At 54.8% G+C, this 13,573-nt stretch overlaps 2 protein-coding genes across 2 annotated transcripts; both read left to right on the top strand.

The window, feature by feature from the left end:
* The first annotated feature begins 6,301 nt into the window (after positions 1 to 6,301).
* Positions 6,302 to 7,420, top strand: LOC125525483 (non-specific lipid transfer protein GPI-anchored 7-like). Its single transcript, XM_048690481.1, has one exon. The coding sequence runs from the start codon at positions 6,518 to 6,520 to the stop codon at positions 7,031 to 7,033; it is 516 nt and encodes a 171-aa protein (XP_048546438.1). The 5' UTR covers positions 6,302 to 6,517; the 3' UTR covers positions 7,034 to 7,420.
* Positions 7,421 to 11,914: 4,494 nt separating this feature from the next.
* Positions 11,915 to 13,547, top strand: LOC125525043. The gene has a single exon (XM_048690060.1). The coding sequence runs from the start codon at positions 12,331 to 12,333 to the stop codon at positions 13,348 to 13,350; it is 1,020 nt and encodes a 339-aa protein (XP_048546017.1). The 5' UTR covers positions 11,915 to 12,330; the 3' UTR covers positions 13,351 to 13,547.
* The last annotated feature ends 26 nt before the right edge of the window (positions 13,548 to 13,573 follow it).

Below are 13,573 nucleotides of genomic sequence, written 5' to 3' on the forward strand. Positions count from 1 at the left end.
ACACGGATGATGGGGTCGCCGGTGCCGCACGGAGCGGCACCCAACACCAAGTCGGACCCGTCATCCTGCCGCCTACTACCCTCGTTGTCGCTGCCGCTGTCCTCCTCATCACTCCCGCCCGAGGAGGAGTCTTCACTATCAGAAGAGCTCTCCACGCAGCACCTTGCATGGGTCCCAAAGAGCCCGAAGACCTTGACGGAGAGAAGGTCACCCTCCATCAGCTTAAAATGGAGAGTGAGCCCCTCCGTCAAGCGGTGGATATGAGCAAACGTCTTCCATCCCCGACGAAGATACATCACGTGAGGGGCGGGGAAGTCGACGCGGACCCGCGTGCCACTGATCCCGCAGCCCCTCATGTGCAGCCGCAACGACTCCGGTGGATCCAGCTCCATCTCCCGCGCAAATGGAGTCGGGAGACGAAGGCGACGGCGCGGCGGCCGGCGCAGCCTGACGAAGAACTCACAAGGGTCATCCCCAACATGGCCCTCCATTGGAGGAGCTGCTGGCGGAGGCGAGGCCGGCGCGCCGCCCGGTCCTCCCCTTCCCCGAGCGCCCCGGACTCGCCCACGGCCTCGCCCCCTCCCCCTTCCCCTCACGGCTGGCTCTGCCACCGCAGGCACAGGAGAAGGAGGGACGCGTTGTCGAGCGGCGACCCTCGCCGCCACTGTTGAAGGACCGGGATTCCCTCTCTCCATGACGGATGGAAGGGAGGAGCAGAAGCTGAAGGAAGAAGAAGATGAAAGAATGCGGGACACCATCCCCCCTCCCGCTCTTTATAAAGGATCGGGGTTGGGGCTCGGCCGCCTCGCTCGGCCAATCAAGATACGGAAGGCGCAGGGAGCCAGGACCGACCCGCCGCCCCAACCAGAGACGGCCCGGTTTCCCGCATCCACCGTTCGCTACCCCAGGTGCATGGGAGACACGTGGCGGACGTGTAGAACCGAGGGGACGGGTGAGACGACCAATCCCCACCCCGTGATCATGGGGAGTGGACGCCTTGAAGACCGCGCCTCAGCCCCATTCAGTAAGTGGGCCGCGCCTCCACGCCTCCCTCCGTTTATGGGGAAGGCACGAACCGCCCATTTACTACGATGTGACGCATGCCTACGGGAACCAACCCCACGCATGCCGCCCACGTCACACGCGCCTCCCCACGCCGCGCCACGCGCGGGAATCGTGGGAAGCGCAGCGCGCGAAGAATCTTACCGCGGTAAAAACCGCCCCGCCTGCCCGCGCACCGTTTTTGGGCCTAGCCCAACAATGCGTTGCGCTTATGAGTGGCCCAGGCCCGGGGCTCCTGTCAGTGTACAAAAAGAGGGGTACACTTTTTGTACCCCTATAACTGTGCACGGGCAGTCTGAGCCACGGGCACCACCACACCAAGCAAGGCAAGGGAGGTGAGCCAGGGTAGGACCGAAGCTCAAGAGAACTAGAACGATGCCAATGCCAAGACCACAAAGAGCAAAGGGGATGAAGCGGACTCCCCCATCAAGATCCTTGCCGGGAGACAGTTCTAGCAGCCCCGGCAAGACCCTTGCCACGGCGACTCGTCCCGTGCCTACGGAGCAAATCACCCTTGAGTCCACTGCCCCCAAAGGGCAAGGATTCGGGAGACATCCCCGTGGCGGCATGCAGATCTTTGTGAATACATTCAAGATCAGATACACACTAAGGAGACGACAACCCTTGGCAGGATCCTAGCCGAGGAAGACCACAAGGCCCCCGGCAAGCACCTTGCCGGGGATGACAGCAGGCGCCTCGGCAAGACCCTTGCCGGGGCCCCGGCAAGGCCCTTGCCAAGGACACCTGCAGGGCCACCATCAGGCCCACGCCGACTAAACCTCCACCACCACATGCATGCAGCTGCCGACCCAACCAGCTGGGCAGGCACCTGCGTGGCGGCATGCAGATCTTCATGAAGACCCACCACTACGCCACCTCAGCTGCCTGCCTACCTACGTGGCATCGCAGGCGTCACTGGCCAGGGCGCGTGTCGACACAAGAAGGAGCGGCGACGGACGAGACAGGTCTCTCCCCCGTCCCCGATAAAGCAAGGACACCTAGGCAAGACGCATTAAATGCGCCTTGTCATGTAATGCGAGGGATAACCTCGCATCACTGTACCCTTTCCACCTTCTGTATGCCACTGTGGCAACCCCTTTTTCTATAAAAGGAGGCCCGAGGCGACCAGAGGAAGGATTCAGCTTTTTGGAGCTCCTCACGCCCCATAGCTAGCTCAAGAACACAGATATACAATCCACCAAAGCAGGAGTAGGGTTTTACGCATCCTCGCGGCCCGAACCTGGATAAACGAACCGTGTGCTATCTATTTGATCCGCTCTTCTCACGACCCCGCGCCCCGCTAACCACAGTAGGTATTCTTGTGATCCCATAGGTGTCGTTCCCACCGACATCTTCTCTGTTGATAACTTTCAATCGGCTTTTGCTCTCAACGTTAGCGAAAATCATCAGAGTGGAATTCACGTGGGGATAACCATCATCATATTCTTCCTCATCCTCAGCCTTGTCTGCTTCCTTCTCCTTTTCCTTGGGATGTTTCTCTCGGAATTGCTGGATTAGGAGTCGACACTGCCGAGTGGTGTGCTCCGGATAAATGAAATTACCCACTTCATCTTTTTTGGTGTGGATGTGGCACGGCAGATCCAGCACGTCATTTCCATCTTGATCTTTTACTTTCTTGGGGTTCCACGGCCCTTTGGGCTTCCCCTTGAACTTTCCTTGAACCACAGCTAAGGCTTCACCAGGAGCAGCTGGCTCGGCCTTGCGCTTCTGTTTCCGACCGGAGTTTCCTCCTCCGGCTGCATGGGCGACTGCTTTGTGCTTGCCACTCCGGAGTCGTTCTTCTTCTTCACCATTGGCATACTTGGTGGAAATCTTCATCATCCGAGTCAGAGTCATATTTCCTGTACGACCGAATTTCAGATTCAACTCCCGATACCTGACACCTTCCTTAAAGGCACAAATTCCTGATGATCAGACACATCCTACACCGTGTGGTGCAGGGTGATCCATCTCTGGATATAATCCCTCAAAGTTTCATTCGGTTTCTGAACACAACACTGTAATTCTGTCAAACCTGCCGGCCGTTTGCAAGTGCCCTTGAATGTTCTGACAAACACTCGGGCGAGATCTTCTCAATTATAAATACTGCTGGGTGCCAACTGATTCAGCCATGCTCTAGCCGAGCCCTCCAACATCAGAGGAAGGTGTTTCATGGCCACTTCATCATTGCCGCCACCAATCTGGACAGCCACTCGGTAGTCTTCAAGCCAGGTGTCAGGCTTGGACTCACCAGTGAACTTACTGACTCCAGTCGCCAACCTAAAGTTGGGGGGAATCACTGCAACCCTGATGGCTCTGCTGAAGCACTCTGGACCTGAGACATGCACCCTGCTGCTGGTTTGCGGATCCCTGTCATGGCCCTCTCGGTGAGCTCTGTTTCTGTCGACCAAGCCCTGAACGAGAACAGATCTCGCATCAAAGCCTAGCTCCCTGGGGTCGAGTGGAATCCCTCGCCCAATGCTATGAGGGCGCCTGTCTTCATGCTGCCGAGGCACGTACGACCCACTCCTTGGGGGAGGCGTGGGCACTCGACGACGATCATCGCGATCGACTCGGTGATCATACTGCTCATGGTTTCTGTACTGATCTCGTCGATCTCCACGTCCCTCACGCCTCGGGGGCGATCTTGGGCTGTGGGCCGACTGAACTGTGTCTGCAACCATGGATCTGCTATGGATCCTATTCCGCGACTGAGATACGGCTGTGCTCTGTTCTCCCGCCGCTCGGAGCAAAGCTCGGATCTGCACCAAACCTCGGCCAGCTTCTGACTGGGAAGGTTGGATGGACTCAGCTATCCGGGCAGCAGCTGCTAGATTCTGGATCGGGGTTCGGTATACCTGAGTCAGAGGTGAAAAAAGCTGGCGTCGACTGGATTCAGGAGCACGTTGCCGACCGCAATCGTCGAGTGCGCGCTGGAGGTTCTCCAGTCGAGTGCGCTCAGCCAAGTTGGCCAAGCGCGCCTGCTCCAAGGCCTGGGCCTCAGGCGTTTCTCCAACTATAGGAGTATGCAGTGCATCCATGTTCCGGCGGTGAAGTTCCTCCCTCTACTGCGAAGAGAGGGGTTCGGGGCGGTACTCTTCATGAACGCGCGACGGATCGCCGTCCCCATCACCTCCGTCTTCACGGGTGAAGCCAGGAGGACCGCGTGGTCCATTGACCATCAGAACTTCTGCCGCTGGGTCGCTACTGTCGCACTCGGATGCAGTCTCTACGGAGCCAGTCGACAGATCGAACAAGCCATAGAGAGTTTCGTCGGGTTCGATTGCCGCGACTTGAGGGGTGCCCGATTGGCGGGCCACTGCATGCCTCACCCACCGCTGAAGCCTCGACCGACCAGAACGTTTGCTCCAGCGGGCCACAGGGAGGGGGAAAGCTGCTGGAGCCGACTGATACTGGGTCGACGGCTGCCGCAGGAGGACGCCGCGGACGCACGTGCGAAAGTGCGTTGCCCCACAGATGGGGAGCGCGTCGACTTCGAGTGGAGCCTCCTGAAGCCAAGCAGAGTCGTCGGCGATAAACACGAGCGCGCTGAGATGGATCTTGCGGCCCTCAGCCAAACCTCCGCCTGAGACCATGATGAAGGGGATCGGAAAACTTGCAACTTCTCCACAAAATCACTAAGACACCGGCCCCATGGTGGGCGCCAACTGTCGTGGTTCTAAGCCTGACAGTAGAATAGGGGGGTAGGAATGTAGAGGCAAGATCCTAGCTACGGAGGAGTTGTACACGCGAGTTTTACGAGTTCAGGCCCTTCTCGGAGGAAGTAACAGCCCTACGTCTCGGAGCCCGGAGGCGGTCGACTGGATATATGCGTGTGAATTACAAAAGGTGTGAACCCTTGTCCCAGAGGAGGGGGGTGGCTTATATAGAGTGCGCCAGGACCCCAGCTCCCCTCCGTTACACAGGGTTCAATGTTCATAAAGGAGGAGCGTTACTGGTAACGTTCGGAGTAGAGTGCCATAAATGATTATTAAAGCTATGACTTAAATCCTGACCATTGCGGAGTGAGTGGCTTCACATCTTCTGGTGGTCGAGTGGTTGTTCGCATGGTCGAGTGTCTTCAAAGCTGCCGAGTGAAACATAACTTCATGGTCGAATGGATGATGATCTCTCTTCAACTGCTTCTGGTTCTTTTAGAGATGTCTTTGGGGAGGGTATCTTGGACAGATCCATGACCCTACCCTAGGTACATAGCTTCGTCAGCGGCGGCGCCCTTAGCGTCGTGTCCTCCATGGAGGCGCCGTCTTGGGAGGCTTGGATGTTTGCGGGAGAGGTACTGTGGGTGGTGGGCTCTACATGGCAGTTCCTGCAGCGGCGACGGTGTGGAGGATCAGCAGGTGGAGCAGCGTTGGATCTACCGCGTCGACGACGACGAGTATTGGCGGCATGGTGTAGCTGATTCTCGACGACGGATGTGTCTGGATGGACGTGCGCAGGAGGAGGGAGTTGTCTGACGTCATGGTGGCGTTGATGACAGGCAGGCCTGGCAAGGTCGGTACATCATTTTTACTCTGAGGATGGACCAAGGGATGATGGAGGTGACGGCCCTTGCAGCATGCGGTGCTCACTGAGAGTGTGACAGACCGGGGTGGGACCCAATCCAGGTAGTGGCTTGTATGGGACACCCGGCTTTAGATGTTAGGCTTTGGTGCGATGTCTGTTTGGTATTAAGCCCGAACATTCGGCACACCTTCATCAAGGAGATAGAAGTAGCAACAACGTTGCCAAGATGGTGCCTTCAAACTTATTGATGTATCACCTTGTATGGTCTTTGGGAATAATTAATAATATGGTTGCATGTATTGTCCAGATACGGAAGCCGGGAGTACATCCTCCTTTTCTAAAAAAACGAGCTGACGCCAATTTGAATACGGGGTGTTCTGCTTTGGTCGTGGAGCTAGGCCACACATGGGCACGGGCACGTCAGACCTCGCCGTAGTGGCAGAGGCCGGTGGCGAGGCGGCGGGATCAGGGTTTGGCGACACGCCAGAGCTATGCGCGACCAATGTGCTGCTCCAAGGCACACCGAAAGGAAGAAGTGAGAAGAAGATGGAGAGGAACATCCGTATGGGGTTACTCCATTTGAGGAGTTAAATCTGATGATTCATTTAGATCTGGCCACCGTTTAACTCCTCAAATTTTAAAATGTTAAAAAAGTTATTCAAAAAAAAGTTAAAAAGAAGAAGAACAATTATTATTTTACACTTATTTCCATGTAAGATCTCACAAATATAACATTGCTGAGATTTAGCAATCCCGCTTCTCCAAAGAAGAAAGAACGAGTATGCCGCCCGCCTTAACAGAAGCCGTGAGTTTGTAACGGCCTGCACATGCCCACAACACACACCTGGTCTTGGATGTGATCCTGCATGCGCACTCTGCGAGTCACCACCACAACATCGCCGGTGATGGCCTCTCTGCACGGAGCGCGCGCATGCGCAGGCTTAACGAGTCAAAACAAACCTCAGATCGATCATCACGGCGTCGATCAGCCACTGCCATTCTGGAGACCGCGATGCATTGCTCCGCCGTGCTCTTGTTCCTCCTCGTCCTCCCCCGACCCCGTCCAGCCGCGGCCGTCGGCGCCTCCGCCCCCGCCCCCGCCCCCGCCCCCGGCAGGAGCATGAGCATCACGCCGTCCCCCCTCCTGCCGTGCCTGGAGGAAGTGCTGCCGTGCACGGCGTACCTCAAGTCGGCGGGGCGCCCCGCGCCGACGTGCTGCACCGCCCTGAGCCGCGCTGCGGCCACCGAGATGCCGTGCATCTGCCAGCTGCTCGCCGACCCGGGGATGCTCGCCGACTTCAACGTCACCAGAGAGCAGGCGCTGGCGCTGCCCGCACGCTGCCGCCTCCCCGTCGGCTGCCGCGACAGCTCCGTCGGCATGCCCGACCCAGGTCAGTTCCCGCCGACGTGCGACGCGCGTCTCAGCCATAATTTGCAAGGAATCTGACGCGCCAAGAGTTTTGCTCTCAGTTGTGCAGGCGCCGCCGCCGCCGCCCGCCGTTCGGACGGCGCCGCGCAATACTCACGCCGGCGATCCGTCGGGCGGCGACCGGTGCTGGACAGGAAGCGCCTGGCGCGCGGTCTGGACGATGCTGTTTGGCGAATTGTTCTCGTTTGGTGTGTTGCTTTAGGCTTCTTGGACGACCGCGCGAAGCCGTTGGGACTGAGGAGCGTTCTGCTCGCTGCATTCAGCTCATGATCGTGTACACTTGCAGATAGTTTGTTTGGTCTTCACATTTTCAGGGTAGAGCCTCTAGGTCTTTCGTGCTAGGAAAATTCACTGATTGTTGCTTATTAGCTCATTTAAATGAGCAGTGCTACCAATAGTGGTTGGGGCGCGTCATTGCGTGTCGCATGAGATGAAGCTATGCGCTTATTTCACTGGGCATGTGCGCCGTCACGTGTATCTGAAGAAAAAAAGAAAAAAAAAACTCACGTCCATATAAAAGAGCAAACCTTGCCTCACCTTCATCTAAGAAAATAAAGAAAAATCTGCCAAAAAAACCTCACCAGCATGTAAAAGCTTTTTTTCACCTCATCTAACCATCATCACAGAAAAAAATTAAGAAAAATTTACTTTAAAAAATACCTTCATCTTCAAAAAGAAAAAGAAAAACTTCTCTCGTCTCATTCAACCGATGGACCCCACGTGGCATAGCCCCCACATATCACTCTTTCTTTCCCCCTTGAGGGCATCTCCAACACGCAACCCTAAAACGGAAACGGTATCCGTTCTCTAATAGTGATACGGGAGCCGACCATTCAACCGTGTATCTCAAACGTCTGCGTACATCTCAAACGGATTTGAACAAGCAGACAGATTTTCATGCAAACGGGATGGTTTTCATTTAATCCGGATCAAATTCATTACATTTCTATTTTACATATTTCAACTTAACAAAAGCAGGCGACACTTTTTTAACCTAGTCCAAATCTTTGTTGGGGCCTGTCATCCCCATGTACAACAAGCTCAACGGCCGTGAGCTCTAGGAAGTGAAGCTACGAGAGGGGAAGGGTAGTATGTGGGATACGACCACACATGGAAAGTGGCCACGCCTGTGTGCCGGCTCCTACTCTTCCTCGCCGGAGTCCGCCCTATGTATGTCCCCGGACGTGGACGGGCTGGCCAGGAGGGAATCGCGTGTGGGCGGCGCGGCTCATCTCCATGAACATGGCATCTGTCTTAGCCCGCAGAATGCGAAGTCGTCATCGCTCGCGACGGATGTCATAAGGGTTGTGCATGAACCGGTACATCTGCTACCCATCCAGGAAGCACCGATCCTCCACGCCCATGGCCATGACGGCATCGTGATACGTCACCAACGTATCTATATTTTTTGATTGTTCCATGCTATTACATTATCATTTTTTGATGTTTTATAATTATTTTATAACAACTTTATATTTTTTTTGGAACTAACCTATTGACATAGTGCCCAGTGTCAGTTGCTGTTTTTTGCTTGTTTTTTTACTTCACGGAAAATCAATACCAAACGGGGTCCAAACGCAGCGAAACTTTTTGAAGAATTTTTCTAAACCAGAAAATACAAGATGGGCCGAAGAAGTGCCAGAGGGGTGCCCCGAGGGCGCCCAGGTGGGTTGTGCCCACCTCGGTGGCCTCCCGGACCGCCTCTTTGCTCTATAAATACCCCAATATCCAGAAACCCTAGGGGAGTCGACGAAAATCAATTCCAGCCGCCGCAAGTTTCAGAACCACCAGATCCAATCTAGACACCATCACGGAGGGGTTCATCATCCTCATTGGTGCATATCCGATGATGCGTGAGTAGTTCATTGTAGACCTACGGGTCCGTAGTTAGTAGCTAGATGGCTTCCTCTCTCTCTCTCTCTCTCTCTCTCTCTCTCTCTCTCTTTTGATTCTCTTTTTGCGGTTTAGTATGAGAGATGGCTCACCACCCTCGCCGGGTGGTTACTTATAGTCTCATATTTCTTTTTCAAATCTTTGGTTTAGTTAGGCCAACTAGATCGATTCTTCCTGCCATGGGAAGACGTGCTTTGTGATGGGTTCGATCTTACGGTGCTTGATCCCAGTGACAGAAGGGGAACCCACCAGTGGCGGAGCCACCTCCCGGCAACCCGGGGCAGCTGCCCGGGCTCAACCATGCACTCTTGTTTGAATAGGAGCAGTAAATGGAGGGCTAACCAGCATTTTGTAGGGGCAAAAATCTGGCAGGCAGAAACGCCGTGTACTTTGCCCCGACTCGCCGGCCGAGCTGGCTCCGCCACTGGAACCCACATGTATGTATCATTGCTATTAAGGATAACAAGATGGAGTCTATTTCTACATACATAGATCTTGTCTACATCATGCCATCGTTCTTATTGCATTACTCCGTTTCTCCATGAACTTAATACACTAGATGCATGCTGGATAGCAATCGATGTGTGTGTGTAATAATAGTAGATGCTGACAGGAGTCGGCCTACTAATCTTGGACGTGATGCATATGTAATGATCATTACCTGGATATCTTCATGATTATTTAAAGCTCTATCAATTGCTCAACAGTAATTTGTTTACCTGCCGTATGCTATTTTTCTCCAGAGAAGCCACTAGTGAAATCTACGGCCCTCGGGTCTCTTCTTTATTATATTTGCCTTCGCGATTTATTTTTATTTGCTTTTATTTTCAGATCTATCAATCCAAAAACACAAAATACCTTGCTACAATATTATTTATTTTATCTCGCGTTTCCGCGAGATCTATTTATCCAATCTACTACAATTTTACCTATCTTTTTACCCGTGAGGGATTGACAACCCCTCTCTTATGTCGGGTTGCAAGTATTTGTTCTTTGTGTGCAGGAGCTGTTTACGTGGTGTTGCGTGGTTCTTCTACTAGTTCGATAACCTTGGTCTCATCACTGAGGGAAATACCTACCGTAGTTGTGCTACATCATCCCTTCCTCTCTGGGGAAATACCGACGTAGTTCAAGCCGCATCACATCGTCACTCGCTCGTTCGCCAGCGATTTGTCCCTCGGTGAGCCAATGCTCGTCGATGAGCCCAAGGTTGTAGCTTTGGTCCTACCGCGCCTGCCGAAACGCCAACACCAGACCTGCTGACTGCTCGTCCGCCATGATGACATTGATATGCATACGCCTGCTCCATGGTGAAGCAGATAGGGATGGCCGCGCGCTGGCTCTTCGTCAAATGCCTCCTGTATCATTTGGTCGACGTCGCTGACCTCCGGCAAGTCATCCTCTATCCTTGCACATGACGGGCCAGTCACACTCTGTCGCAAGGCCGACTAACTCCTGCCTCTTCTCCATCGAGAGACTCTCCCACATCGCTCTAGAGCTCGCGTTCATGGCGGAGGTGGTGGGGTACGGATCGTGTCGATTCTGGCCACATATAAATAGCGGACGCTGGCAAGGCCAAATGGCGGGTTGTTTCAATGCGGGCGTCTGAGTTGGTTTCTCGACCGCCACAACTATTTAATGCCGGCTGACGGATGGACAGGCAGCCGGTTTGAATGTGGTAGAGACCGGCCCGTCCAGTAGTCTCTTCGACATTGAACTTGTGCGGAGGCCGGGACACGATGTGGGCAGCGCTCTCGACCTGAGTGACGCTTCAATACCGACTCCAATGCATGATTGCGTCCACTCTTCGCTTGCATGAATGTGATGTGGGGAGCGGGGGTTCTGTCACGTGGGATAGGGTGCCGGCACAACCGTACAAGAGATGTTTTTCGATGGACTAGGGTGTCGGACGTGTACATGGTGGCGATGCAGATGCCCGCAAAGCTTTTCTGATTTGCGTCTGGTTTGCGGACGCGGACCGATGAGGCACATGGCAAAGTGTGACAATTCCGTCCAGATACATGCGGGCGTTTCAAGGGTTGAAGATGCCCCGGACAGCTCGGCTCGGATGTATGAAAGTGTTGGAGAATGTGCAGGATTCTCTACGATGGAGGGTCAACCCGGCCGCGCCGCGCCGCCCCATATATAAAGCTGCCGCACTCCACGAACTCCGGTGAGGTGAGGCGTGTCGCCATCGGAAAAAGGTTGGGTTGGAGACCGTAGCACTATCGTATCAACTGCTCCACCCTCCGTTGCTCCGATAAAGATGACATATAAAATGAGAACCGAGCTGCTCCATTGCTCTTTCTCTTTGGCAGTACTAGAAAAGAAGGCCGATTTTGGACAGAAATACCCTTTAGGGCTCTAGCTTTTGTGATCCTTTTTTTTAAGAAAACAAAAAAATGTACTTTTAACGTTTCAGCAAACATTAACATTTTTTGTACTTGTTCATTGTGGATCATGGCATTTTCGCATGAACGTTTAGAGGACTTCATTGTTCAGAACAAATGTTTTGGACTGACTTATTTAAAGTTGTTTTTCTTTTTCCTGAAAAAAGTTGTTTTTCTTTGGCAAGTTCAATAATTCTTTCGAACGCATTTTCGCATCCCCACTTTCGCTGGGAACCCAACATGCATTCTCAATTTATTTCGGATGATCCCTCAAAAATAAAATTTCAGATGGGACTAGAATGTTGCATATGTGCACTAATCATATGGCGCAAACCTCCAAACCCCTATTTCATTTTCTTCATCATGAGAGATTGGCGCATACCTTCTTCTTCCTCATCCTCCTCGCCATGTCATTCTTTCCCTCCTCCTCGATTTTTCGGTCTCACCAGCGTCAAGTCAAGGCATTGCCACATTGTCACTAGGTTGTCGTTGCCTCGTTAACGGTTTCGGTTAGCTCCCCTCCCTCTCCTCCTTCCTCGTCCTCCTTCCTTCACTCATGCTCTTCTCCACTAGTTCGCGGAAGCGTTAGCCATGAAGACTAGAGACTGAACGTTTGTCTGATAAAATATTCCTCTAATCTCATCTTTAGGAGTTAATTTTCTCTCTATAGTTTTACATGGCCCGTGTACATTCTTCTTAAACTCGATCTTTTTCTAAATTTTAAAATCCTGTAAAACTTGTTCATGGCACATAGAAATAAGTGTATGCGTGTCTGTGCGTCTGTATTGTGTTAAAAAAAAGATAATATAATGCTGCATTTCATCTGAGTGCTGGTACTAATTAACAGCCAGCATCCCCCCTAAATATAGGAGATCATTTGCCTCCATTGGTGATTAACCTCTCGTAGCTCTGGCCACCTCCTCCGCTCGCTCCGTCCATCCGGCCCGCCGTTCGAGCCCTCCGTCGAGATGGCGGCATCCTACCGCCGCCGCCACACGCCACGGCGCTAGCCCTCCAGAAAGAGAGGCAGCAATGGCGGTCCCATCGTCGTCCTTGTTGTCGCTGCTGCTCCTCGCGCTCTTCCTGCATCATCATTGCTCCGCTGCCCAGGATCGCGGCAGCGCCGCCGTCGTCGTCAACATCTCCGCCGTGGAGGACGTCGTCCGCGACCGCGCGTTCGAGCTGCTCCACCGCACCGACAAGCTCGTGGGCGTGCCCCTCACGGCCTGCCCGTCGCCGTGCGGCCTCGTCGAGGTCCAGGCCTCGGCGCTGCGCGTGCGGAGCAGCTCCCTCTGGGACGACGGCGTCAACGCCACCGACGCCGCCGCCGGCACCGCGGGGTTCACCGTGCCGCCCCGCGTCGTGCCGTCCCCGTTCGCCCGCCGCGTCGACGTCGTCTTTGAGCGGTTCCTCGGCAACTCCTCCTCCGGCGCGCTCTTCGCTGCGCCGCCCGGGTACGCGCTGGCCGCCCCCGTGGCCGCGCTGCTCGCGTACGACGTGTCGACCGGGAACAACGGCAGCAGGGCCGTCGGGCTCCGGGCGCTCGGCGCGCCCGTCCGCGTGGAGTTCGGGGACCTCGCGCATGCGGCGGCGAACGGGACGACGCCGTTCAACGCCACGGCGGCGAGGTGCGTGACCTTCGCGGTGGAGAGCGGGAAGGCCAAGGCCGTGGCCACGCACGTCATGGCGTCGGACACCGCGTGCACGGTGACCGGCACGGGCCACTACGGCGTGGCGGTGCGGCTGCAACCGCCACCGCCTTCGCCGACGCCGCCGCCGCCGCAGCCGCCTGCGGCGGTGAGGGAGCGGTGGTGGGCGTGGATGGCGGTGGCCGGCGTCGGCGGGGTGGTGGTGGTGAGCTTCCTGGCGGCCACCGTGGTCGCGGCGGTGCGGTGGAGCAGGAGGCGCAGGAGGGAGGAGATGGACCTGCGGGCGCTCGCCGGGGAGGAGCTGGGGAGGATGGCGGTGCGGGGGAGCCGGATGCCGGCGGCGAAGATGGTGAGGACGCGGCCAGAGCTGGAGGACGGGAGCCCGCTGGCGTGGCGGCGCTAGCTCCTCCGCCGGTCGCACTGTCGCCGTCTGGTTTAACTAGGTGTACTTTTTTTTCTCAGCATCAGATATTCAGACTTGTATTGTTGTTGTACATTATTACACACAGTACTTTGTAGTACTCTATATATGATATATTGTGTAAACTCGGATTAAAAATGTACATCGAAATAGGTCATCTTGGGAGCAACATCTCACTGCATGTTCTCTGAGAACTAGTAGCAGA

Source organism: Triticum urartu, chromosome 7 (genome assembly GCF_003073215.2).
Source record: "Triticum urartu cultivar G1812 chromosome 7, Tu2.1, whole genome shotgun sequence".
NCBI lineage: Eukaryota > Viridiplantae > Streptophyta > Magnoliopsida > Poales > Poaceae > Triticum > Triticum urartu.

Excerpts from the sequence above, each read along its gene's own strand:
- LOC125525483 (XM_048690481.1), top strand. The coding sequence starts at position 6,518 with ATGCGCAGGCTTAACGAGTCAAAACAAACCTCAGATCGATCATCACGG.
- LOC125525043 (XM_048690060.1), top strand. The coding sequence starts at position 12,331 with ATGGCGGTCCCATCGTCGTCCTTGTTGTCGCTGCTGCTCCTCGCGCTC.